This window comes from Orbicella franksi, chromosome 2 (assembly GCF_964199315.1).
Source record: "Orbicella franksi chromosome 2, jaOrbFran1.1, whole genome shotgun sequence".
In the NCBI taxonomy this organism is placed as follows: domain Eukaryota; kingdom Metazoa; phylum Cnidaria; class Anthozoa; order Scleractinia; family Merulinidae; genus Orbicella; species Orbicella franksi.
In genome coordinates this window covers 17,458,316-17,486,017 of record NC_138146.1, presented here as the reverse complement: position 1 = coordinate 17,486,017, position 27,702 = coordinate 17,458,316, and the positions used below count along the sequence as shown (strand labels likewise).

General features: G+C 37.9%; 1 protein-coding gene across 9 annotated transcripts; it reads right to left on the bottom strand.

The window, feature by feature from the left end:
- Positions 1-1,205: 1,205 nt before the first annotated feature.
- Positions 1,206-27,466, bottom strand: LOC145478346 (prolactin-releasing peptide receptor-like). 9 transcript variants are annotated; one of them, XM_081456338.1, is made up of 7 exons: positions 26,466-27,466; positions 20,812-20,876; positions 20,091-20,262; positions 14,511-14,604; positions 7,297-7,444; positions 4,444-4,501; positions 1,206-3,531 (listed from the first exon to the last, which is right to left on the bottom strand). In XM_081456338.1, exons 6-7 carry the CDS (start codon positions 4,475-4,477, stop codon positions 2,270-2,272), a joined length of 1,296 nt encoding a protein of 431 aa, XP_081312464.1. In that variant the 5' UTR covers positions 4,478-4,501; positions 7,297-7,444; positions 14,511-14,604; positions 20,091-20,262; positions 20,812-20,876; positions 26,466-27,466; the 3' UTR covers positions 1,206-2,269. The 9 variants fall into 9 exon arrangements, with proteins under 9 accessions (XP_081312464.1, XP_081312465.1, XP_081312467.1 ...); XM_081456339.1 differs by having other exon boundaries at positions 20,149-20,876; XM_081456341.1 differs by lacking the exon at positions 20,091-20,262.
- Between the last annotated feature and the right edge of the window lie 236 nt (positions 27,467-27,702).

Sequence of the window (27,702 nt, the reverse complement as noted above, 5' to 3'; positions counted from 1 at the left end):
CTCGTCCACAAAATAGGGGGAGGCGAGGGGGCGCTTATTCGAGGGGGGCGCTTATTTTAAATTTTGGTCGATGGGAGGGGTTTTTATTCGAAGGGGGAGCTTATTCCAGGGGGGGGGGGGCGCTTATTCGAGGATTTACGGTAACCCTTGGAGAGGGAACAAAGCGTCCTACGGTGTAGTGGTAAGGTACAATGGCGAGTGCCCAGGAAAGGGAAAGAAAATATTGGGAGGGAGGGGTACTGATTTAACGCTCTTTCCTGACCTGTTTTGCATTGTCATAAAACATAGTTCTTTAGCCAATCAGAATCGACACTGCGTTATAAAACAAACTTCAAATCTTTTATGCACCTTATCATACTTCTTTATTATTCACAGTTAATAATAAATTACATTATCTTACATTATCAATATTTTACAGTTTCGGAGACAGGAAGAAACCTCATTAACTCATCATTATTTGGACGTTATCCTCGCTAATAGACGACGGGTGATTTATGACTCAGAAGTCACTCCATGAAACATAATTTCTTAAATTGACTAAAAGGTTGTAACTTACATCCATTTATTTAACTCACTATTTCGTAAAATATTTATAAGGGGCATCTTAATGAACCCTGGGATGTCCTAATTTAATCTCGCTAAATCAACGGTCCTGTTGTTAGTTTCAGTTAAGATATAGTGAATGGAGTGAATGCCTCGTCTTAGGTACACTCCCAATTCTTCGCGTTCTTAACTGTGTCCTGGCCCAGTCTTCCAATTTCGACCCATTCATTCCTTTTAGTTTTTACTGGTGCTCACTTATTAACTAACTTTTTTTTTTTTTCATCTTGGTCCACACTTGACCATGGAGTTAATTACTATGAGATTTTCTTTGATTTGAAAGTCATTTTATACATTGCTAACATGACTAAATATATCATATCGCGGTGTTGCTGACAGAATTTATCCGCTGTAAAGTATTACATAATATGTAGAAGTATGTACATGTCAGAATCAGTTTTGATCAAGAAAAAATTCATTCGCATATACTCTACTGTTCTGAGAGTTTGTTTAATCTACATCTTAATTTAAGAGGCTGGTCAATTGAAGTGCTTGTGGCAAAATTAATAATAATATGAATATTAATATTATCCATTTGCGAGTATAGCTTATTTCAGTGGTGTAGTGCTTTCTGGCCTCTTAGGATAAGGGTTTCCTATCCCCCCCCCCCCCCCACACACACACACACTCTCTCTCTCTCCCCCCTCCCCCTTTAACCCCCCCCCCCAACTCCCAGATACTAAATACAGTTGAAGCCAGGTATTTCGAACTCTCAGAGGAAACGAAAAATAGTTCAAAATACCCGATAGTAAATGACTGAAGGGCAAATCCAAGGGAAATGGTTTGAGTTTGAAACAACGGGGAGTTTGAAATATCCGAGTTTGAATAGCTGGGTTCAACTGTATAGGAAAACAAAATCTGTCAATATTAAGTGAATTCCGGTAACGTTGAACCCCGCTATTTCGAACTCTCGGGGGAAACGAAAAATAGTTCGAAATAGTCGATAGTAAATGACTGAAAGGCAAATCCAAGGGAAATGGCTTTGAGTTCGAAATTACGGGGAATTCGAAAAAACCGAGTTCGATTTAGCGGAGTCCAACTGTACTCCGATTGCAATTATGAAAACTACGACAATTAAACTCAAAGGGTATGCAGTGTGCCAAAAACCTTGTTCCCTTTGAGGCAGGCTATACGCGAGATATTTGGACAGGGCTAGAATAATTTCTTACCTTATTGCCTACAGTACAGTTCTTTGAAATGTGACAGAATGATTCGTATACATATTTTCCGATGATACATAATTTATATCTACTGATATTATCTCTCGGCTCGATATTTTACTCGAGTATCCTCCGTTCATGGTCTACAGAATTCGTTTCAGATCATGTGTCCGACTACTCAAATGTCCAAAAGTCTATTTTCTGGATGTTTCTAAGACAGGAAATCTATACAGTACGTAAATGTTGGCCTATTGAAACTGTAGCGGTTAGTAAGGTTCAAAAGGCGGAAAGAGGAATACACTGCGTATCAACCAGTTGTCGGGCATGGGCCATTCCGGAATAGTGTTCCAAGTTGGAAGTGAAAACATGAACCAATTGTCGAATCGACTACTCAGCTTTTTGAAATCTGTGCCACGTCTCTCTATCTCTTAAAAAGCATGACGGAGACTGTTCTGTAATGCGCAGAAACAACTATCCTTGCAGTTAAAGGGTGAACGCGCAACGCGTCACTAAGCTGAGGGTGTTTCTGCTCCCGTGTCAGCGGTGGTAAACGTTGCATTGTCACTCTGTTTTTCCTCCTTCGGACCATTTTCTCTGACACTCATCCACGACAGAGAGAGATTCGTGCGTCCTCTTTCATTTCCCGTGGGGCTACACGGTAAGGTGTACGCTGTAACTCGACCAAAAGACATCATCTTCCACATGGTGCCGCCTGTTGTAAAACTGTTATCATTGCAGTCATTGTTTGAGGACAAGAAACGTGACAACTTTTCGCTGTAATCCCGAAGACAAGGGCAACAAGCAAGCATCACGACAAGTTCCTTGCGAAACTTAGCATTAAGCAGGATATAGACACATGGGTTTATTGCGCTGTTTGCATGTCCTATCCAGATGTTGAAAAATTCCACTTCAAGGGGTAACCTGCCCTTTAGATATAGATCAGGTCGTACGAACCAAAAGTAGTGATTGACATAGTTCGGGAACCAACACAATGCAAATATCACGACAATGACGACCAGCAGTCGCACAACTTTGCGTTTCGATTTTTCAGCCGCGGCGCGATTACCATCTGTTAGGTTTCCAGGGATTTTCCGAAGCCATAGTTTCCGGCAAATTAAGAAGTAGATGACAATAGTTATAGAAAGTGGCAGTGCGTAAAGTAGAACGAAAACGGTGCTGTGGAAGATCTTGAGGACGCGAAAAGTTTCCGCATGGGTTGTATCGTTTGGATCTTCCCAGGGCCAAACTTGTATACATTGATCCACGTTTAGATCTGAATTAAACCGAACTTGAAACAACATAGGATATGGCAACATTAACACAAAAGACAGGATCCAGATGGTGCATGACAAGATTTTCGGCTTTCGGAAGATCTTTTCTCTTAAAGGATAGAATATCGCATAAAACCTATCGAATGAAATGAGCATCATTGTTAAAACAGTCGCCGCTATTGAAACTGGGATGAGGTAAAACAAAGCCTTGCATGTTATGGTACCCAGCATTCCTCCAATCCAGGCGGTTCCACGGTAGTAGTAGCCCACTTGGAACGGCATAACTGTGAAAGTTAAAAGGAGATCTGCAACGGCCATGTTCGCGATGAACAGATTCGTGACGCTGGTAGATCGAGAGGACTTCTTCAACACCACGAACAAGCCAAAGGTATTGCCGAATAGAGCAATAATAAAAATCACTACATATGCTGTCGTCATGCCAATCTTGATACTCACAGGAATAAAGGACTGTGACGGTGGAGCAACAGTGGAGTTTGTTGCTGAGAAAGAAATCAAAAAAGTATATTGTTTCATCTTTAATATGAAGGGTTCATTGACAGCCTGCCCATCAACAGTTCTTGCAAATAATTAAAAAATCATAAAACTGTTCACATTTTAGTATTAAGAAGTCGACCTAAACTGCCCTTTGCAAGAACAATAATAGCGAGTTTTCTGTATTGATCTTGAGGTCAACAGGGCTTTAAGCAGTTTTGTTATACCTCGCAATTCAGATACGTTTTCCGATTGGAGGAGAACATGTCGCGTGTCGCGGGTCAAAACTCGCTAATTCCCAAGGGGAAACAAAAATCTTTAGGAAAACAACAACTTAAACTTTCGTCTCGCACGTGATCAGATCGTGCACTTTGAAACGGCGCAAATTTGTTTGTCAGCCGGCGTCAAGCAAATCATTTTGTTCCGTGGTTTTGTTTTCTATTGTTTGAGTTGGGAGGTATGCAAAACACTTAATGATCTAAGCTAGGAGCCAATGCCGGTTTGTATCTCCTTCAAATTCACTATTTGTATCAATGTTTCTCGGCTGTTCGTAGGGCAACATGGATCTAGAAGCAGCTAATGTATGAGCACAGAGCTGTTTTGATGAAGTGGATTACAGGGACCCAAACTCCTCCCCAGAGTTCGCGCGTTACATGACGGTCAGCGGTGACTGAACACCCTGCCCTCTGGGCGAAAACAAAAAGCGGAATCAGAAAATCCTTGCACCGAAAGTATTGTGCGCATGAGTGGTTCTGAACATACGCAGCGAGAGCAACCGCTGTTCTAGTGCTGGCTCGCACAGAGGCTCCGAATCTTGGTGCCAACCAGAAGGATAGTGAACTCTGACAAGGAGATTGACAGGAGCCTGGTATCGATACCTTAAGCAGCAAAAGCTCAAGCCTGAAGTACATTATCCTTACCATTTGCCACTGTTCCATTGGAATTGTTGAACATTTTTATTGTACGTTTTCAGGTCCTCTGTGAAAAAGAAAAAGAAAAAGTAAATAGAAGGTTACTGGGCTGTGATCAACTTTAGTCTTACATACGGCATCTGTGCCTGCCGTACCAGTGGCAGTTAAAACCCTCAGGTCCAACCGAAACGTCTTTTTCTTTGTACCTAACTAAAGTAAGAACAGACCTAAAGTTGTTTTGGCCTCCTCTAACTGACTTAACTTTCGAGAATTCTAGGGTTAATTTAACGAGGAACAAGATATTTTGCCTCACTATACTAGGGGTTAGCCCATATTGTTTATCGCGATTTTTCTCTTTGGCGCAAGTTAATCTCTTGTGATTTACGACTCCATGCAACATGTACCTCAAATTCTTGTTGCTGTTATTCTGGCGAAAGCCGTGACCATATATCTAAAAGCAATACAAAAACTCGTGCTGTGGCTTCATAAGTATTCTGTGCTGTGGCTTCATAAGGTATTCAATTGAGTGTCGCATAATCAAAACCAAAGCATTCATTCTAGGCAATCACAAAGGATACAGACAATCGTGAACCAATCAAAGCTCGAGACAAACACATGTAACCGACGCAAAGCGCGGGAAAACGCGTGCGAGCGAGTTGCGATCGATTTTGGTTTTAGACCACGTGCACACTACGCCGAGGAATTTGAAAAAGGTTTCACTCTGAAAATGTATCAATTGTTTTCCGTCCACACTACGCCGGAGAAATTTCAAAAACGCAACAATGACCGGCCATTTTGAAAATGTGTTTTGAGGAAAACCACGGTCAGGGAAATATCATGATTATCGAGACGTCATCGTTTCCGAAAAGCTCCGTTTTCAAAATACTTTCCGTCCACGCGAAAATGAGAAGCCGGCGTTTTCAAATTACTTTTCGTTCAAAAGCATTTTTTAAAAGCTCTGTTTTCGTGACCGACTAGTTTGGACAGTCGGCCTAACGGTAGAAAGAATGCTTCGTTTTCAAATTCCTGCGGCTTAATCTAGACGCTACCTAACTTGATTGAGAAAGTGGCCCAAAACGTTAAACCGATTGCGAAGCGCAGTAAAACAAAATCATGAAATGATGAAAATGTGATTTATACTGGATACTTGTGGCAAGTAAAAAGCGCTTGAAATCAATCAGACTAGGAATCAATATAATTTCATCGGGTGTTCTCCACTGAGACGCGAAAAGAACTAGTTACCTGTAAGAAGTCAGCTATTTTTTTTTTTCCAAACCGCTGGCTAGAAATATGAATGTGTCAAGTTAAGAATTTTGGCGATGAAGAACTGCACTATCCACTTTTTGAAGATTGTTTTTTGTTCTACTCGCCTGCTGTTGTTGTTGTGTTTTTTTTTTTTTTTTTGCCATGAAATAAAGAATCGCTAGTCGATCAACGCTCCTCAAGCAGCTAGAGTCGTGGTTTGACACAATGTGTAGCATAGGATAAAGAGAGGTTGGCCTTAATGGGGTTTTGTTTACAGATAAACCCTTGCGATAGCTTTGAACAAACACCCGCTTCTGTTCAGTGTGATTAAACGTGAAAACGCAATTCCTGAAATGTTTATATTGCTTAGCTGTAACTAACTTAGAATTTGTCTGTGATAACTTAACTTAAGGCTTCATGAACCCGAACGGAAAAATAAACGAAAGGAAAAATTGAAGGTGAGCCAATAAATAACCTAAGAAGTAGATAGTTTACTGGCTAAAGACGGGTAATATGGAATGGTCACGAGAAGACAAGAGCAAGAGAAGCAATTGGTAAACAAATAAATTTAACCATCAGCAGTGCAAACAAGGAAAAATCACGAGCAATTTAACTCTTAGATTGTTGTCTTCCTGTTCGACTGTTGCACAATAAAACCCTGAAAAACATCATAACTAAAATTGGGTAACAAAAATAACGAGCATTAAAACGGATTAAATTATCTAGTAGAAAATCATACCGTGTACATTGTTCTGAATTCGTAGGAACTATGTTTAAATTTCATTGTTTTCTCTGAAGACGCGAGAATCGTGTTTTTGAGAAGTCTGTCAAAAGTGAAGGAAGATTATTCGGTTAGAATTACTGCTATTTCGAGCCTGTTTTTCCGTGCCAAAATAAAAAAAATCTTCACTGAACCCCGACGCCGCTAAAAACATCGCTCACATGAAGCGGAAGACGGCACTTTTTCAGAGGTTGACAGGGATATTTTGTTTGAACGAAAGTCACGTTTGCGAAAGGGTCAGTGCTAGACAATTTGAGAGAAATTAAAAACGGGACGTTTTTAGTAAGTATTGAACAGATTTATTTGTCCGTATGTACTAATGGATCTCTCTCTGGCGCCACTACGTTAGTTGATATATTACTCTAATGGCATTTATCTCCTAGCAATCTTAAAATATTTGTTGCAGCACAAAAAGCGGTTTGTTTGATAACAAAGAACAACGAAACCTGGTCGAAAAAGGAATAACGTAATATTTGCTTCATTTTGAGTTTATTACCGCCTCTTCGATCACGGAACATTTCTCGTCGGCAAATAATGTTAATCGGAGTCGCCGTATACACGCAATAATGTACTGGTGGTTGATGCCCCCGAGCCAAATAAAGAAGTGCAAATTTCCTTCTGCTTTCCTAACTGCCTAGCTGCGTGTCACTTGAAAGCCAGAGCGACCCAGGTTTAAAATGCAGACGCTGCTGCATGGAATCGGAGTTGTACTCTTTTTTATATCTCTTTTTTTTCTGAGAGCGGAAATATGAATAAATGACTAATTCAACCTCTACTAACCCCCAAGACAGTTTTAAACGTATTTATTACGGAACCTTTGCCTCTATAGCACTTACCTAGTCGCGGTTTAGTCTTCTTGAGCGTTGAATCTTCTGAAACTGATTTTTCACAATCCGGTCTTCGACGAGTGTTTAATATCCGAACCGAGTGCGGTGCCCTTATCACCCCGATGTACCGTGATTTGTTTCACGCGGACTAACAAATCTGCAAACAAGATAACACAATACGTGATGTCGTTACATTAGCGGTAAATTGACATTGGCAGACATGTGACCAAGTATTCAAACTAAGACAAAATGTTGCAAATGGAGAAATTTAGGAATGGAAATGGAAACGTTTCATCAAGTACTAACTTAGCGCTCAAAAAGAGCCGCAGAAAAATACGCTATTCTGTTGAAAGCACCGCTGGATGGCGACGGGTACTTTGTTGCTGAGTTTTGGACGTTTTATTGCTTTTAACGTGATGAATATGTACAAAATTACAGATAAAAAGTAAACAGATATGGCCAACAGCTGTCACCAGGTTGCAATATCGTGTCCGGTGTTTAATTTATAGAAGAAAGGTTTTTGAAACTAAACGGAACAATTCCGATCATATTTAGTTTGCCAGAGATGGTCTTTAATTGGGTTTTTTGACGCAAATCGCCTTGTAACTCGTAAAAAAGGTGAAAATTCAACATATCTTTTCAATTGGCGCCATCGAAGTTAAGCCAAGAGATGTTTAATGAACCAATAGGCAAGTTTGAAATAATATAAAGCCGCGTTTTTAAAGCAGAACATAGAGAGCTTTAGCGATAATTTCAATTGTCACATCTGCCTTATATAAATACAACTTTTTATTTCATTGTCTCTATCTTTTGTACGTGTGATAAACACAGTTTTGCGCTGATTGTTTGCTAAAAATATCACGAATCAGCCATAGCTTAATTCTTTTGCTGGACGCTGCTACGCCATTGTTGAATTTATCGAGCCTTGTTTTTACCAAAGTGACAGTAGAGCAGCTAGAGATGACCTAAAAACTGACGATTTTAAACAGATAAACACGGAGAGGAGCTTCGCGATTTTGATTACCGTGATTAAAGTTAAAGTTGGACGTTTTACAAGTGCATGTCAGTGACATCTTCACATTTTCCAAACAACATAAGTATAGAACGGGAAGAAAAGCAGTCAAAAAAAAACTTTAAGGCAATCACGTCCTTAGTACGGAGGATTGGCGACTAAATTTAGCGGCTTTTCGGCTATTGCAAAATTAAGCGACCATTAATTATGCGATTTCTTTGATTCTTAGAAATTTTAGCGACATCGCCAGGCTGAAATTTATAAGCACTATCCTAAATTTAGCAAGAATTTAATAAGGGTTTTACCACGAAATCGCAAATGTACTAAAAGAAATAGTCGCTGGAAATAGTCAAGTTATATTAACGCTTCCACATAACAAGCTTTTTCATCAATTACGTACTTTTTGGTGCTTTGCACGCTCTCCAGCCATTACTAGCAGATCACAGTGGATAAATACAAAGTTAACTACAGCGCTGATGACAGAGTTGGTAAAATATAACACTTTTATATCTTCTTTAAGAATCTCCTAATTCATATCTGTTAATTTCGTCACTGCATGGTGTCAGTTATCTTAGAACTGATTACTGTAAACGCACTGTGTAGTTCCTCAGCTGTTGTGGTTCACGTTCTGACGCAAATGTAGCTCAGTGCAATATCAAATCAGCTATTTAATGTTGTTGCGTGCCGCGGATGACCTGCAAAAAACGTTCTGGTTTATATATGTAACGCAGGTGCAGACCTTGTCGAATTTGTTAAATAAAGCCATTGCTTTACCGACTGACTAATTTGCCGTTTCCACTGTGGTTTTTGGCTTCAATAATCATCCAACTACTACCGCCCCAACTCGTAAATAAACCTTTCACAAGAGATACTTTAAGATTACTTTTTTGTGTAAGCTATGTTGTAAAGACATCTCAGTCGGAAGTATTCTGTAATATAGAACTGGAATGGTAATTAGGTAAGGTAAAATAGAGTCCTACTTGAACCACCTACACTGCCGGAGTAAAATCCTGTTTCTTTTTTTTTTTTTTTTTTTTTTGTTTCGTTTCCGTTGTTGTTTTTGTTGTGGTTGTTGTTACATCAAGCGACTACAGTAGGTGAATTTCTACATAGTACACGTAGTGCAAAGCTCGTCTCTCCCAGAATTTCGTCAGGTCTGGCGACCCCAGCCTTTTGCCGGTGCCAATTTATGCTGGTTTCGGGGCACTCTGACAGTTACGTCCGTGTTTGGCCAAGGAACAAAAGACAATGGGCCCTGCCTGTGCTCGTGTCCAATAGCCTCAACTTAGATCAATATTTGGTGCTAAGAGTTGAGTTAACTCTTCTCGATGATTTGCGTTACAGACTTTGAACCTGAATTTGATCAATCGTATTTATTCTGGGTCGTTTTTTCTTTCGCTGAGCGGGAGGTAAGGACTCTTTTTTGTGCCTCCTCATATCCATGCATGTATCTCAAAGAATTGTGAACTCATTAGTAATCAAACTTACGTGAAACGTCCAAACTTTCATTTTTTAGTGATAATCAGGTGTCAACCATGACGTCAGATTACGACAAATGACATCACATATTTCAAAATGTCCTCCACTGCTTGGATTTCAAAACGTTTTCAAATAAATCAAAATAGCTCGTTTACACAGTAAAAACAAATGAATAAGGATACCAGATATGAAAAGATGAAAAGAGAATACAGAATAAAATCGTCATAAAATCCAGATTCGTACTAGACTGAAGGTTTAAAAATCAATAAATTTCTGAAAAGCACCCACTTTTGAAACATGGTTTCCATAGAAACGTTACGTCATGTGAAATATTTTAGGCAAATTCATTCAAGGTTTGACGATCACAATGCTTGAAAGCTGTTTAAGAGAGAAAAGATTGTAATCACCGCGGGTACTTAAAGTCCCTTCCGCCCCCTACTTGGCTAAATACAGTTAAGAGCATTTATAGCTGGTAGCCTTTATTAAGTAATATGAAAGGAGAGAGAGAAATTTAACAATTATCTCATTTCAACGACATTTTCACAAATAAAAAACCGAGATAAGAAATGATTACGGTATGATTCCTGGGAATTGAAAGTACATTTGACTGTAAAATATCTTTTTTGGCAGAAATCAGAAACATAGGTCAAGACATAGTCAGATTTGCACTAGTCACCAGTCTGCTTGTTACCCTACTGATAAATATAATTGCTTGGAAAGGTTTACATAACGTGACTTGAATCTACTTAAGACGACATTCATACGTGATTCGGTATTGCCGTGGACTTGTAAACTTATGAATATTGGTCGGATAGACCGAGACGAAGTATTTCACTGGGCCTACAGGTACAAAGAAACAGAAGGAGAAACAAAAACTCCTTGTTTATTAACAGTCATAAGTATAATTTCATTTATTTTGACTGTTTCTTCGAACCCCTAATGGGAGCCGGAACAAACGTGAAATTAATATCATATCACCGAATCAAGTTATAGCATTTCATTTCTAGCAAGGTTATGCGGCAAGATTTTATCGATAAACGTTTTTTATCGCGAGTGCGAAATGATCGACTGTTTTACGAACTAAAGCTATGTTGCGCTTTCCAATTGTTTATTAGGCTTGAAAATATTTTTTAATTGCCCAAAGACATAATCTAAGGCAGAATAACTATAATCAAAACCTATCCCTGTTTGTAAAATCACGGCGGAAGCCCTTTACAGTTGTTATTTTGTATTCATTAAGCCCTATTGATTTGCGTTCAACTTTAATTGAGCTTGGAAATGTGATATAACAAAAACGACTATGTCTTTTGTTTGGAGAACGAGATTTGGCATTCTGTCTTTGAATCTGCTTGCACCGATAATGCAGCGATTTAAAATGTAAAATAAATCCCTTAGCTTGCAAAGTGCATGAACAATTGGTAAAACGTGTCTTAGTTACAGAAAGAGCTTTAAGGGAGTTCAATGCAAATTTCATCAGACTTCTAGGAAAACTATATTTTCCTCGATCTGGCTAAAACGTATAATCGGTTTTTAACAGAATGCTAATACAGATGAAGGATAAATTAAATGAAAAAGGCCTCTATCTTTTTTCATAAGGAGATGAAAATATATCTACAGATCACTTATGTCAGAGGAAGTCTGTTTGGAATGAATCAAATTTACGAAAGAAAAGAGAGTTACATATTAATTCTCGCAGTCGACGATCGACTAAAAGTTTTCCTCTCTGCTACTCTGTTCGTAACCCAATATAACGTTTACATAGAAAGATTGTCAGTAATACTAAATTACTCAGTAATAACCGAATGAACAATATACTGTACAAACAATATAACGGCTTTTTTAAGTGGAAACAATTTGTAGAAGATTGCGAGGAAATAAATACTGACCTTACCTTACTTCGTTCAAGCTCTGCTGCGGAGCGAGTTTCTGTTCACTCCAATTGGTTTCGCCTGATTCACTGATCACAAGTTTATGATGCCAGTCAGAAGAAATCTAAATTGAAATCTGGACATTTACGTCAACCACCATAAATGTGACATACTCACTCATTGGTTGGAGTTTCGGTTGTTACGTGCGAATTCGATAAAACAGTTGCCCGAAGTCACCTGTGTTTTCTGTGGCTTCGCTTTGAAAACAAAAGGCTAATAGATGCACAAGCGTACTGTCGTGCATAACAAATTAAAAGCAATTATTTCACGGGACAGTTAATTGCTCAGAGAATTCCCAAAGAGGCGGCGCGCGCCAATAAGCTAAGAGTTCCACTTCAACCATAAGACGACGTGCGCGTTGGCGTAAACAAGGCAATTGAAAAAATTATGCCTGTTGGAAATTTAGAACATAGCGACATAGCGGTAGCTTTATTTAATAGGGCTGCGTCACAAGTAGTAGTGTACTTTATTTTCTTCCAATTCGCCTTTCTTTATCCATCTCAATCTCTTCTAATCTTAACCATTCGTGTCTCTTCGTTTCAACGGGTTAAACTACTGCCTTTATGACAGTTTCTTTGGTTTGAAGAACATTTTCTACATTGAGCAAAAATCACCTAATATCATAGCAGCGTTTCAATTAATTTTCTGCCCATTCTTTTTAGCCCTTATGGTTATTTTGGGCAGGCAGTACTCTATACTAATTTAATGTTTATTGTAATTATTTTATAAATTGTGAGTACAAATAAATGGTTGTTGTTGTTGTTGTTGTTGTTGTTGTTGTTAATTGACCTTAAGCTGACAACTGAGAAGTAAACCGGCTGATGAACGCATGACGCATCTCAAGTATCTCAATTGAGCAACTGAAGGCGATGAGTTTGATAGCTTTTGATTTTTACAGTATAATGCAAGACTTTAATTATTCATGGCGAGTCACAATCGTCCTATATTCCTTCTTGACACTTATTAATGGCCGATACTGAGCGACTTGAATGCATTTTTAGCACAAATGTTCCAAATAAAAATTAAAGTTGCAAGATATCGATAGTCTGATTTTTGGAAGTTGGCAATAGGTTGAAAACCTAGACTGGGGCTAGAAACAATTTGAATTGCTTTGTGTCAGTTTGACTGTGTCTAATCTATAGTTTACGCCGTGAGTATTCTTTAAGATCCAGTCCTGTCCATCAACGTGAGAAATAAAATCTCTATTTTGACCAAGAAATATGTAGCCTTGTGTACGTCCTCATGTTAAGCTTAGCATGCTTTAACATTGGTAATTCAATAAAAGATCGCCCAAAGCTATGTTCATCTACGATGAAATCTTTTTGGCGCCTACAACGAGAAAATTTTCATTCCTGACTTGAGTGAGTGCCAGTCTGGTTAAGAAACGACACCGCCCGGTATTCAAGAATTTCTATTTCTAGCGACCACCCAAATCTTTTCTTTCAAAGTGTCACTTCTTAAAATTTAAAAACATAGTCGAGAACATCTTTTGTCAACTTTTCGTTGTCGTTTACTTTCTGTTCTCTTTTTAATGCTTCTATTGGCGGAGTTCTCTGGCTTCAAATCACTTTAATTTCCCGATAATTATCACACTTTTGAATTGTGGTAAGTGCCCTTTCAAGGATGATCAAATGTTTTTTTCCAGCGATAACAAATGTGATCGAATGCTCGCTTGTTCAGCCTGAAACCACGAGAGTCGCACGACTAGCCGGTTGGTCTGTTGCGCCCTGGTCATTTGCATAAGACTTTCCTTTGCGTGCTCCTTGGTGCTTTCAGACACGGAAACGATTAAATTCTCTTCGTATTTTTCTTTGAACTTATTTAATCCTGGAAGTGATTGGCAAATTCCGACTTTCCGTGCCTTCTATTAATGACTATAGACAAAAAAAACAAAAAATTCACCTCGCAAGAAATTAGAAACAGGAAATAAACAGTGACAGTAGAGAACCAAATCGTGTTGTTAGCCATGTTTAAGTTAAACAAGTTATTTACAATTTTAGGTTATTTTGTTATTTTGTATGAATGTTAAAAGTGCAGAAAATCAACAGTGTTGGCAAAAATCCTCGTTGAAGGAAAATTAATTAAAATTCACCCACAAAATACTTTACCCGTCAAAGTAATCAGAAAAAACCTGTACCATTTTTTTTTCGATGTCTACTTATTAAATACGCTTTCACGAAAGAATGTAGCGATCTTAAAAAAAGTGCAAATTCGGAAAGGAAGACATTCAGACCTTGTTTATTTTAAATCTTTTCAAATCTTTAATGCGCCTGATGATGGGAATAAGTGGAAAACGTTCGGCTTTATAGTAATTTTTCTTTTCTAGTTTTTAGCCTTGTATACATGCCATTTTAGAAATATTTTGGATGAAAAACAATGATAGTTCTAAACAAGGGCGAAAGTAAAAGACAAAAATTATAGGCGACGATCACTTTCAGCGATTATCTGCCACAACCCGAACTGGTAGAAAAAATTCAGCAATGATGTGATGTTTATCAAAACTAATTCATTTCTAAAAGGAAATCAAAATTACGCACGCCTTTTTGGAACAGGTTAGTATCCATTCATGCATCACAATCAATGGAAAAAAAGACAAACAATACGATCAAACATGGACATTCAAGAAATGGAACTCTTACCGAAATCATAACACCATTGTTATCCTTTAAAAAACTCGTACAAGACTAGATTTTTTGCTGTTAGATCGAGACCATGGAAAATTTAATACCAATTTAAGTAATTTACTGTACTTGATATTCCTTGCAAGCTGGTTTTACATTGATTTAATACAAAAAGTGTCCTACCTCTTTCGTTATTGGATTTTTGTCCTCACATAATTCACCACACACTGAGCCACTCCTCAGAAAAAAGCCACGAGATGAAATTTAATTGTGTCGCCTGGAAAGAGATAAAGGATAAAGTTTAATTTTAAGTATATGCAAATTTTATTACACAAAATTTTGAAATAAAATGTCTAAAGCTTTTTTTTCCTAATTACCAAATGGCCTAAAAATGACAGCTGAAGAAGAATAAGAAATAGAACAGTCGGTTTAGTTAGTTACGCTGAAGGACACCTTTTTTACATAATTTTAGCTTGTCATAAATTTACTCATGAGCTGGTAGAAAAATTTGCGTGAATCTTTCTTCTTACTTATACTTCCTCAGCCTTAGGAGCTCAACAGAATGTGTTTCATTAATTCAAACGTGCCGGATATTTTCTTAACCTTCTTGGCCATACGAGACAACAATTTCGTAAGAAACAGATTAAAAATTGTATAATAGTTGACAGCCACATTTGAATGCATTCTAGAGGCAGTGATTTTATTTGTACTTAGTCACTTTACGTTTTAGCCCACACGACACAAGGTCATTTGCTGTCATTAGCAAGGGAAAGATCCTCCGGAAGATTTATTAATTTTTGCTTATTTTGGCTTGACTCGACAAATAAAGCAAATAATCAGGTACGAAATACCAATTTGCCAAAAACAAGTTAAAGGGCTTAATGTCGGCTTTTGAAGTATAAAAGGCTTTTTTGTGCGTCTTAATCGTATTTCCCTTCCAGTTTTTCAGTATACATGCGTGGTAGCACAAAACATAAATCCCCGTTGCTTCGGTTTCGCCTCACAATCTTGGAATTACACTTGAAATTAAATATGGCATAAATGACCAAGGCGAAATGTTTGGAACAAGTCACATGAATTTAGTAAGGATTGAACTCGTCGTAATCGCCAAATATCAATCGTCATTCGTAAAGTACCTTAATGCATTCAAACAGAGTATTTGTCAAACTAACTACTTTGACAAACGGAAAGTCTTCTTCAATATTCATTGAATAATATTTCAACACAGGATGTTTGCGATCAACTCACCCTTTTCAGTGTGATATTATTTGGAAATGTTATTGCCTTTTACGCCTTCTAATGTTAGTCACGATCAATCAATGCTGTAAACGTTGCCATGATTTGACTTTCAAACGAGAAACATCAGAATTTTGTGCTCGCTCACGACCGTTTTATATATTAACAATCTAGCCTTTATTCCATCCCTATAGTGTCAGTGATTTACGTCACCAACATTAATGAAACGTGACTACTAAACGAACAAGTTATGGCGTGGCAGGTATAACAAAATGTTGACACGCAAAGGCTATATTATCGACAAGGATGTTTTACAAGCCAACAGTTTTTCTTTCACACATTATTGCTTCTACATTATCACATAAATTTTTTTGTACTTTGACTTGCTTTTGGAGAGGTAACCGAAGACAGCTTGGATGGACAAAGAAGGGACGTTTCTTGGTTACGGAAACATATAGGGAAAACATTACTAAACGTTCACGTCGTTTTGTGTTATTTCACGCTTTTATAAGGCAAAGTTTTTGTTCAGCCAGAATGGAACCCTGACAGCCTTGTCCTAATGGAAATGATTGGAAAATGCCAAAAGGAAATTGGATTCATATAAGCGGCTCTAATGAAATTTAATATGTTGAATTTTGCTTGAACTCATAACTGAGAATGCACTTCTGCTAAAGGATTTTGTCGTAGTTAGTACGACATGATTTCGATTGATTCCTCAAGGGATCTAGAGATTTACCAAAACATCCGCACTGACTGGTTTTAACAAGCAGGGTTATTCAGCTGGGCTGCACAGCTAAAAATTGGCTGTGCGCATGCGTACAAATTTTGTCAAGTCGTGAAAATATCTTGTGTCTTGTGTTTCCATTGCATGCAAGATTTTGTACAGGTATGTATGTATATATATATATATATATATATATATATATATATATATATATATATATATATATATATATCCTAAACAAGAATTTTTGAAGGCCTTACTACCAAATAAAAAAAGTTATAATTAGTCAGGAACAAAAAGAAAAAAAGATGGAAAAAGAGAACATAAGAGCTTAGCGATGTTTATTTTAGTTGTTGACATCCGGAAGAAATCTCACACCAGCACAGAGACGCTTTTTTTAAACCTTCTCGTTAAATGTGTCTGTGTGTTTTTTTTAATACATTCAAGTGATAGAATCTAGAGCCCTAAATGACAATCGGCATTGCAATGATAAGACGGGTATATAAAATGACTTAATTTTACTTTTTTGCATTTAAACGATTCCCCACAATTAATTTAGTGATCACATCTTTAGAACTTATAATAATCAATTATGCATTTAGTGACAAAATATCAAACCGGCTTTCTTGCGAATTTTTTGGTGTTGTTGTTTTGTTTGTTTTGTGCGTGTATTTCGGGGCAGTGGTAGCTATAAGCGGCGAAGTTCAATGAGGACGGTAAATATGAACCTGAGCTGGTCATTTAGCTAATGAAATCTTTCATATAGTGTTTACATACTGAAGGTGCATTATTCTCTTCTTGAGTATTTACCATTGACAAGTTTTCACATTTTAGCTAAATGCACACAAGTAATGGAAGTTTACGACGCGAATTATCAATCGAGGCAAAGATCCCTTTACCAAGTTCATAAAAAAAAACAATGTCAATGGGATTCTCACCACGGACAGTATTAAGCGTGCGCGCCTATGTGGTTACGACAGGTTCAAATACATATGCATAACAACGGATGGCAGCAAAGTAGTTGCTAAGGCTGTCTAATTTGCATGCTTTCATAGATGTTGATCACTAATTCACTCAAAATTATAGCTTTGGTTCTGGTATAAATTTATTTCTTGCAAAAGGTGATTTAATTATGCAACAGTGCACATCTCATGAATAACGTAAAGTGCTATTTTATTAAAAAAAATTAGGTTACGAACAAAACTCGTCGAAATTGTAAAATTGTCCAATTTGACCGGAAAGAAAGGGCTGTTTAGCTTAATAGAAACTAATGGCTTGTTTCACCCCCCCAAAAAAATGCATTTTCAGGAATGATCATGTTTTTGTAAAATCAGAATTCTCACATAAACGCTCAGTGTTATATAAATGTCACCTTTGTCATGGCAATTTTCGGGCTTATCTGTTAAAAAAAATCGTGTTTAAGATATTTAGTAATATATCATACTGAATTTATTCGACAAAACCTGACAAATAAATAGAAACGTTCAGTGTTTCCACAGATAACCTACGAATCAATTCACGACCTTCGTTTCGCGTGACGGACTTCAAATTTGTTTTTCACCGAGTGGTTCAGGTTTCTCATAGATTTTACTGAGAAATGTGGTCAATTCGAAGTTTCTGTTATAAAAATAGTGAAAATCAAACTAAGCACTTGATTTATTAGTCCGAATAGATCAGACGCTCAAATTTGTGAGCAAAAATACTCGGAAAACATAGTAAAGGCAATTTAAATCCGCAGTGGAAAAACGTGTCATTTAAAATCAAACTTCTTGTTTGCTCAGAGTTCCCACCTACTAAATTGAAAAAGTCCGGGTATTGCTTCGCAAAGTAGCAATTTGTCTAATAACAGATTTCAAGAAATATTTTGCATGTCAACCTATATACCATGTCTGTAAAGCCAAAGTGATTACAACTATGGCCAAAAAGTTTCCTTCTAGTAAAAATTTCAATTAAGCCAACCTCTTACCTTTGCATGTATGTGCTGTGTTTTTCGGCTATGGCTTTGGCTAGGGCTTCTTCAATCATCTTATGAATTTGACGGAAATCCTTTTTAAGCTTACGATTATTACAGATTTTTAAAATTGATTCTACGTTTCATGATCAGCTTGGCCTCGTCTTTTGTTCTGCTTAGGAACTACAGATTTATGATGCGTATTTCAACCAGCATACGAGACAAACGGCGTTACCTTCGCGCTCTCTATTTTCGTTCCTCCGCGGTAGTTAATTTAATCGTCACTGAGTTTGTGAATATTTATGCAGTGCACATTTTTAAATGTTTATGGAAATTAAAGAAAACACAATTTATACGATTACAAATTATTGATTTCTGTTTGTGGAAATTAGTTATCATCCGCATATGAAAAGCTAAAGTAATCGAAATAAATGAAATAGTTCTGAAAATCTGACCATGTTGCAAAATGTTCATTAAATAGTAACTGCACACAAAACACATGTACTTTAGGAACGAACATCGTAGAACCAAATGGTTGCCTGTTGAGACTAAACCAAGTTGTTAGCTTCGTGTATCGTGTCTTGGGCTATACCATTGACGCATCTTTTTCTTAATTTTTTAAAATAATAATTGTGTAGCGGTAAATATAAAAGACAGAGATCCGAGGCAGCTGCTCCATTCGAGTAAAATAAATTGCCCAATGTACCAATCGTACTGTTGGTAAGCTGCTGTATTTTCAGCAAAACGGAAGGAATTAACCACATGTTTCGATGTAGATGCTTATGTTAGAAACTGGACTGATGACAAAAGCGAATAGCATCCCGAAACAGATCGAACAGCTTGGTGCCACAAATCAGACTATACGTGCTCAAACGTCCTTTGATTAAGAATACCATGCACCAAGGAAGGCTTTCACCTTCCAAAACAGACCTTCAAGAAAGAACCCGGTTGTAGCGTATGAATTTTAGACTACGGCAACACACGAATGGATTATAAGGAGAACGAGAAACTGAAACTTTAGCTGTGGAAATTACATGCGAGTCGAACGTGGGTGTTTCCGTGGGTGCTTAGAGTTCTTTCAATTCATAGCGATATTTTCCGCTCCCACAGCATATTTAAAACTTAGGCTTATATATCTTTTATGAAAATGTCTACTAATTTTCCAACAACATTCTTGTTAATCTTGTATTCAGTCTGGTTAAAGTTGTCTTATTAGGCAAGTCCTTTATTTGTGAATTAGGTACTTTCAATGAAATATTTTGACGGACAAATAAAGGACTCTGGAGGCTATTTAACAATTATTCCACGAGCGCGTGGGCTATAGTCAGCTCGTGTCCAACAAACTCGAGTAGAATAATTGTTTTATTGAGAACGTCCCCCCCCCCCCCTTCCCCAAAATATTGAAAACGAAACTAAAATAAAAATAAAAGAGGCCCCAAAAATCACGCGTACGTATAATGGCTCATAACTCATGATTGCTAAGCCAATGAAAACTCTCGAATTGCATTATCCAATGATCCAGAATTTAAAAAAATGGTTTAGATGCATTCCCTAAAATACAATTACAGAATTGAAATTAAGAAGTCCAAGAGGAGAGTGGCTGTTACAGATTTAGGCCCCGTCCACACTACGTAGGAGGAATTTGAAAACGCAACAATCACCGGTTATTTTGGATTTGTTAGTTGAGGAGAACTCGGTTAGGGAAATCAAATGATTGTCGTGCTCCCATCGTTTTCGAAAAGCTCCGTTTTCAAAATGTTGTCTGTCCACACGAAAACGAAAAGCCGGCGTTTTCAAATTTCTCCGGTTTGAAGAGCGTCGTTCTAAAAGCTCCGTTTTCGTTACGGCCTACCCGTAGAAATACAGCTGCGTTTTCAAATTTCTCAGGCGTAGTTTGGATGGAGCCTTACAGATGTAACGAGATCCTGCTGAGTGAATCAGATCATCGGTTAACGAGATTCAAATCTGGCTGGTGTCATCGTTGTGTTGGACGCTTATCATCACATGCTCCATCTCTTATAGATCTGTTAAGATTACAATTTTTTAATATAGTATATTTATTTGACTAAACAAAATCATTCGCGGCAACCGGAGGTACATTCAGCACTTAAAATTACTTTAGCCTGAGTACATTCCCCGGCATTCCAGATTCATTAGGAACGATAAATAACTTGATAACATCACATTAGGATATTTCAGTGCTGATCAGGGGCACTAATGAAAACTTTTTCAATTTCTCAGTTGTAATTCATAATCAGATTTATGTTTGACCACTACTGCAGATCTCGGCCGACTTAACAATTTGAAGAAAGATTCTAAGGTAGTACGGCTAAATCATCAGTAATCACTGCCTAAATACGGTAGGGCCACGTTCATGTCATGCCATTTTATCATAATGTTAAAGTGAAGAGGCGGACATTTTCTCCAAACCTGAAGAAGGCTCGGGCAGTGGCCAGCCGAAATGGTGTATTAAATCAAATTGAATTTTACGTTGGATTCGACTTTGCTTAATTTTTCTAAGTGAAAACTAAAGATGTCGGTATAAACAGGATGTAAATTCACTTGTTAGTTACCTGGTGTCTGACGTGGGCGTCTGTCGTTTAAGTGATCGTTATTCCGGTTGAATGTGCAATAAAGTCTACGGAGAGAAGAAATGATTTGTTCGATGAAACATTAACTATTAATGGAAGTTCGCCCGTACGTTAACCCGAAACGTCCAAATGCTGCTCTATTTCCAAGTTTCCCAGGATAAGAATATCGGGTTTTTTTCCAGCTAGTGCTGAATATTCAATTTAGAATTTTCTGCCGATTTTAGGCTGAAAATCATGTGAATATTCTTAGCTTAGTTAAAAGTATATTGGATTATGCCGACAAAACGTCAAATTTTCTGTTCTATCGTGACTTTGATGGCGTTAAAGTAATTTTGCAGGCAATAAACCCTGATATTACACAACTGATAACTTCCTGGAGAAATGTTATTAGCATCGAACATACGACTTGCCGAGTTTGCGTTTTTTCTTTTTCTATGCTAGTTTCGTCGTTTAGGGAAAGGAAGAATTTTTATAAGGTCTAGCTAAAACATATAATTGTATTGTATTTACATAATTTTCAGCAAACAAAATTAAAGTCTTTTTAAAATCTTTGCCTCGGGTTTATTCTTGAAGTATTCTCATATATAATTTCGCAAATTTCAGCCTCGATATTCTTATCAATTATATTCTTACAAAAAAAAAAAGTATATTCAAAATAAACAGCGGCAACCGATGAAATTGCCTGTTTACAAGATTTCATTAGAATGGTTGGATTCTTAAATCAGAAAACGGATTTTGCTTTTCTTTACTAAACAGATCAATCCAAGATCACTCGGATCATGGTGCATCAAAGGAACCGAAGAATCCTTGCCCAGAGTGGATTCTGCGGTTCCTTTGACGCACCATCATCCGAGAGACCTAGCTCGGATTAATCTGTTTAGAAAAGAAGGCCGTTTTCGGATTTAAGAATCCAATCTTGGATTTTCTTAAAGAAACGCACCCTTAAAAATCATGCAGGGTTTCATTTAACTCTGGGAATAAAAGAGCTAAATATTTCCAAATTCCAGCTATGTAAACCTACTAAGCACGGAAGTTTTGGACTGAGCCGTAAAACATCAGTTTTTACGGAAAGAGCCTGGAACGTAGTGAGGAGTCTACTGTAACTCCTTAAAGAAGCTGCGTCATGGTTTGTGCATCTTGAAAAGTTTAACCTAAATTTCTCAAGTTTGATCGTTTGTAATCCGAATTAATCTTCTCCATCCTTAACCATCCTTGTTCCTCTATGGTTTATTATTATTTCTTTGGTGCATTGCTATCTTGGTAAACTGTTATTTTCAGGTTTTCTTCAATTGAAAGGTCAATTTGTACGTGGCCAAAATAACTCAAAATACTGTGACTGAGCTCATTTAACGCTTGCCTTGAAGCCGCTTTACGGTTATTAACATAGGAAATAATAAAAAGAATTTATGTGCAAACTCTGCGAGTTCCGATATCTCAGGCACCCTTTTGGATGCAAATTAAAACGAGCCTTGATCGGCAAAACAGTGATTTTTGCATCTCTGTACATAAATCATTAATCATGGTACTATGCAATTCTAGTTTCCCTATCGTTGAACAACTACACGAACACTGTACTGTGAATGTCGATTGTTAAATAAACGTAGTTGTAATCTTTCATCAAATATCAAACTACTTGCCTGTGAAATGTGCGTCTAGCGGTCCAAAGTCTCAATCTCAATGGGAAATTTCGCAAATTGGTGACATTTCATCTGTGTCGTATTACCCTTAAATTAACCTCGCAAAAAAGCTGTACTCATACAATGCACCTCAATTGAAATGACATTATATACATTCTACAGAGCGTGGGCATGTCTTTGAGTGTCATTTTATTGCAGATTAAATGGCATTTTAATAACGCACATAACATAATCTAGAGCAGATCAGATATATTGAGGTGTACTTTTACATGTAAGATAATCTGTTGTCGCTCCACCGGGATTATTGCCACCGACAGGACAGTGCATGCAGCTGTTGTCGCGACTATCATATGACCTCTCTGATGTGTCCATTACATTACAACACGAGTCGATTCTTAATAGAGAAATATATATGGAAAGTCTCGCGAGCTTCGCCAAAGGTGGTGTATCTAGTTCCCTTCCTGTTCAAGAGCGACTAAAGCCAGTTTTTTCCCCAACTTAAGGGGATAATGGTGACAATCTTACGCACTTAGCTGGTAATACGTCTAAGATAAATACTATACCTTGAAGCTTCCAAAGTTAAATAGCGCCCCCTCCCCTCGCTATCGAAACTAGCGAGAAAATTTCGTAGTTCCTGAAAGTAACGGCTCTTTGAAAGTAATGATCTCAGACGTTATTTGACCTGTTATGAGTAGCAGATACGTCAAACTGAATTAAGTTCTACCAGAAATTCACAAAGGAACTTGTACTTTCGAATTCTCTGTTAGTTAAAACAAGGAATACGAAAGTACAAGTTAAAACTCACTTGAGTGAGACACGAAAGTAACGTACTGGCCTTAAATTGGGCTTGAATCTTCCGCCTAGCTAGGGAGTGAGCCAAGAAAAAGTAATACGTCAGCGGCCTTAACTCACTTGAGCGAAAGTTGGCCTTTCGAATTCCTCCTAGAAGGTTGGCATGTGTCATTGTTTTGATAAAAAATGTACATGTCGTCATACAATCAACGCACAAAACTGGTAATCAACGCGCGCGCTATATATAGTTTGGGTTGGAGGATGTGACAGTTTACGTTCACACAGGAACTTGTAAGCAAGGAATTCGAAAGTATAAGTCAAATCTCACTTGAAAGTCAGACAAGAAAGTAATGCACTGGCCTTTAATTAAGCCTGAATCCTCCGCCTAGCTAGAGAGTGAGCCAAGAAAGACAAGAAAAAGTAATGCGTCGGCTGCCTTAACTCACTGGGGGTGAGACAAAAAAAGCAATAAGTCGGCGTTTCGAATTCCTCCTTGCTAGAAAGTTGCCATGTGTTATTGCTTTGATTAAAAAAAAAATCGTCATGCAATCAACGTTCGCGATATATATGAAGCGTACGTGTCGTCTGTAACTAGGAGCCATAATCGGGGACGGAGACCGTAAGCCTTGGGATCCGCGTGCACCTATGATATGGGACAATTTTTCTATTTTTAGAACAAATTGCGCCATCCTGACGTCATATATCCGCGCGGATCCACGCACATGTCGGGGGCTCTCGCGGGGATGTTGTCGCGTTGCGTGATCAAATGGTGAGAGTTGAGACACCTTGAGAGATTATCTTGCATATTTTTCACAGCGATGGCAGGGAATAAGGCAGGGAATACGAACGAGGGCGCTTATATGTAGTTTTATGCTCTGAGCTAATGGAAAAGGTGGGTTTTTCAGGGTCGAAAACAAGACTTCAATCTCGCGCTGGGAATGAATAATAAGATCTGCTCGCGCTAGTTGTACGCTTACGCGTATGTTTTTGCGTTTGTTCTGACTTACGAGTATAGCAAGAAAACTCTCTACTCAGGGTATCGAGTTAATTCGTGAGTTTCTCAGACAATGGTTAATCATAACCAAAACCTGTTTTGATGGTTTCTTATTGTTTCTGCTTGTTTGGTGAGTTTGCAAAAGTTTTTGAAAGGAAAGTCTGACGCGTACAATTAGATCGTTTGCATAGTGCAGCTCGTGCACTTTCAAGTCCGAGTCGGTGTTTTCAATTGTCAACAAATCTTGACAGAGATTTCTTTAGTTATCTTTTGTGTTGAGATGCTGCAACAAATTTCACGAACGCAAAAAAGGCAACATAAACATAGTGAAGTTTTACACTGCGAAAATGAAAATAGACAAGGAGTTTTGATAACTCGATCAACAAAAATCGAAATCGTTATTCGAAGTTGATTAAAGAAAGTGTCATCGTAACTTTGCTGATTATTTCTGCTTTATTCACATATTTTCAGCTTAGCTTTTAATACGTTCTCAAACATTTATCAATCTTAAACATATTTAAAAACTATAGAGTTATTGTTTGAGTTCGATGTACGCTTTCACACGAAAGTGCGGCGGAAGTGCAATTTGTCATGTTTACTGACTGTACAAAACACACATCGGCGGGCGCTCTCATTCATCGACAACAGAGAATTTACTGGATTTTTACGCGAATAAAACTGAGCAGTATCTACGGAGGTAACGTTTTTGGGCCTTGATGAAACATCAAGCGTTGCTTACAATTCAGGCGAACCTCAAACTGACCAAACTAGCAATTATTTTGTTTTACTTTTCAGTCGCGATAGACTGGCAATTAAATTCCTCGCAAGCGTGTGGCAAGAGGAGCTAGGAAACTATGATGTCCTGAAGCTCTGCTATATCAAAATATATCCAGCTAGTTTTTTGCTGTGTAATGGAAAAGCTGTTAATCTTCGATATATGTGAAATTTAAAGTGGAGTAATGTACAGCTCATGAAAAAAGAAGCATCCGTCGGAACACAACTTGGTCAGCGATATATATAAGCTTAACGCGGAACATACCTAAATTCGACACTGTCTTACTTCACTCAAACTGGAGCAGCTTACGACGAAAATACTTAAGAAAAATTCCAACAGACGTAAACGCGTTGAGTTGTGGGCTAAAAACATGAAACATTTCGGGAATTTCGGATGCCATTTCCCCGCGCGACATCCACAAAAATCCTCGCAGCATGTACGCGCGTGTGCCGCAGGCGATGGCGCAATTTGTTCTAAAAATAGAATTATTGTCCCATATCATGGGGACAACCCCAATACTAGAAATGGCGCGCGCTTACGGTCTCCTGCTGTAACTTAATTAAATAGTTTGGGTTGGAGAATGTTCACACAGGAGGTTGTACTTTCGAATTCCTCTTTAAAGTGAGACAAGAAAGTAATACATTGGCCTTGCTTGAGCTTGAATCCTCCGCCTAGCTAGAGAGTGAGCCAAGAAAGCCAAGAAAATCTAACGCGTCAGCTGCCTTAACTCACTTGAAGGTGAGACAAAAAGTATAATAAGTCGGCGTTTTGAATTCCTTCTTCACGAAAATTGGCATGTGCTATTGTTTTGACAAAATTTTAATCATATAATGTGAGCTTTGATTGGTTTCCTGTGACAGTTTTGACGTATCATTTCATGTTGTTGGCTTTAGTTTATAAGACAAAAAGGAAACGGGCGCAAACTGTTATGACAACCACTCGAGTAAGTTTTGGGCAATTCGAAAGAATTTAATATACCTACACCCTCGCCTACAGCATTGGTTCTCGTAAGGTTTTGAATTCTTTCAAACAACCTCTTGTGTTTACGGGTTCTTCAAACCTGTGCGCCCATTTTGGATTGTTTAAGAAGAAGTGAACTGAATTGTCAAATTAGTTTGCATTTCTTTCATTAAACAACACTGAATACTTTATGAAAAATCGCGATAAAGGCATATACATTACTGCAGGCAATAAAGGTAAACTCCGATGGAAGTAGTTTTGTTGGCGTGTGATATCTAATCTTGTTTACGCTCTGTAAAAAATGACCTCAAACTCCAATCGAGCGCTGTTAAATCGCGTATTTCCTTCTGAAATCCATCCTACTTTATCCCTCACTGGCAGCAAGCTACATTTTGAATTGCTTCGAGGGAAATACTGGGTGAGATTTGCTGGTGTCCATTCAAAATTACTATTCTACAAGTAATTACCATTAACTCACCGTTTATAATTCAGGCTGCCACAGTTAACTGAGGACAGCTTTGAGCTTTCTGTCTTCTCTGTCTTCTTGGGCTTACAGCTTATGCAGATTCGTGTTCAGTAGCTAACTTACGTAGATACGGTCCCTGTATTAACCGCTTCAGCGGGAGCTCTTTATGGCAAGGAAAGACGAACACGTTGATTCCTTTGAAAGCAATGAATACGTTCAAATAAACTACGTTTGTCCTGGAATCTGTCATGCGGAGACTGTTAGTGTCGCTTAAACTGGGTCAAGTTAAAAATTGGTTCTTGCACGAAATGTCAAGTATGTCACGAAATTTGTTATCACACGATAGGCCAGCTTTTACATTGAATTTAACGCAATACTGATTGGTCGGAGATCGTTAATACCGAGTCTTATAAGTACGTGGTTGTTAAAGATAGCTGTTATTTCAGGTAAATTACAGGCGCTTGTAAGTGCTTTTAATCAAATACAACAAAACAAACAAAACCCAGCCCAAATGTAAAATGCTTGTCAATCACAGTGGCCATTAAGAAAAGTGCGCTAATTCGCAATGACTTTTAATCTCATTTTGCATGAGTTACAAAAAAAGTAATCATCGACAATGTAAAGGGGCGTCTTCACCAGCCAAGAGATCTCTGTTCGGCTCGCTAACAACTATCTTTGACGTCACAGATATCTTTGCTGCTGTCAAAACAGAAACATGTTTTAAACATCCGGTCATCAAAATTTTAAGCCGTTAAACGCGATAACAACCCCTTGCGGTGGAGAAATTATTAGTGTAAAATAAGATTGATGGAGTATTATCAGTTTCCGGATAATTGCAGGTAGGTAAGAAAAGAGAATTGTCTTGCGTCACTTAAAGCTATGATGCAAAAATACCGATAAATACCGATAAATCAGTTAAAATGTGTTATAGAACCATGCATGACTTTGCCATTTGCCACCACACATACGCACATGCTATGTAGCCAGCCTACCTGTATATATAAGAAACTCTAATCCCCCCCCCCCCCCCTCCCTTCCATCCCATCTGGTGTGTGGTACAATTAGCGGCTTATCAACCATTTCATTGAGATTTTTTTTGACTTAAGTGATGTTGCATTTGTCAGCTATTAGTTTTAGCAGATCAAAGAAATGACTGACTTACTTATGGTATTACGCCTATCCAGTCGCAGTGTTCCTGCGAAGTTCCTGCCTCTTTTCTTTTCGTCTTCTTAATCCTTCCTCTTCATCC

What these genes read in the sequence shown, in the direction of transcription:
- LOC145478346 (XM_081456339.1), bottom strand. Translation starts at nt 4,477, where the DNA reads ATGTTCAACAATTCCAATGGAACAGTGGCAAATG. An exon ending in CAATGGAACAGTGGCAAATG is followed by an intron (nt 3,532 to 4,443) that starts GTAAGGATAATG and finishes TTTCTTTCTCAG; the next exon opens with CAACAAACTCCACTGTTGCT.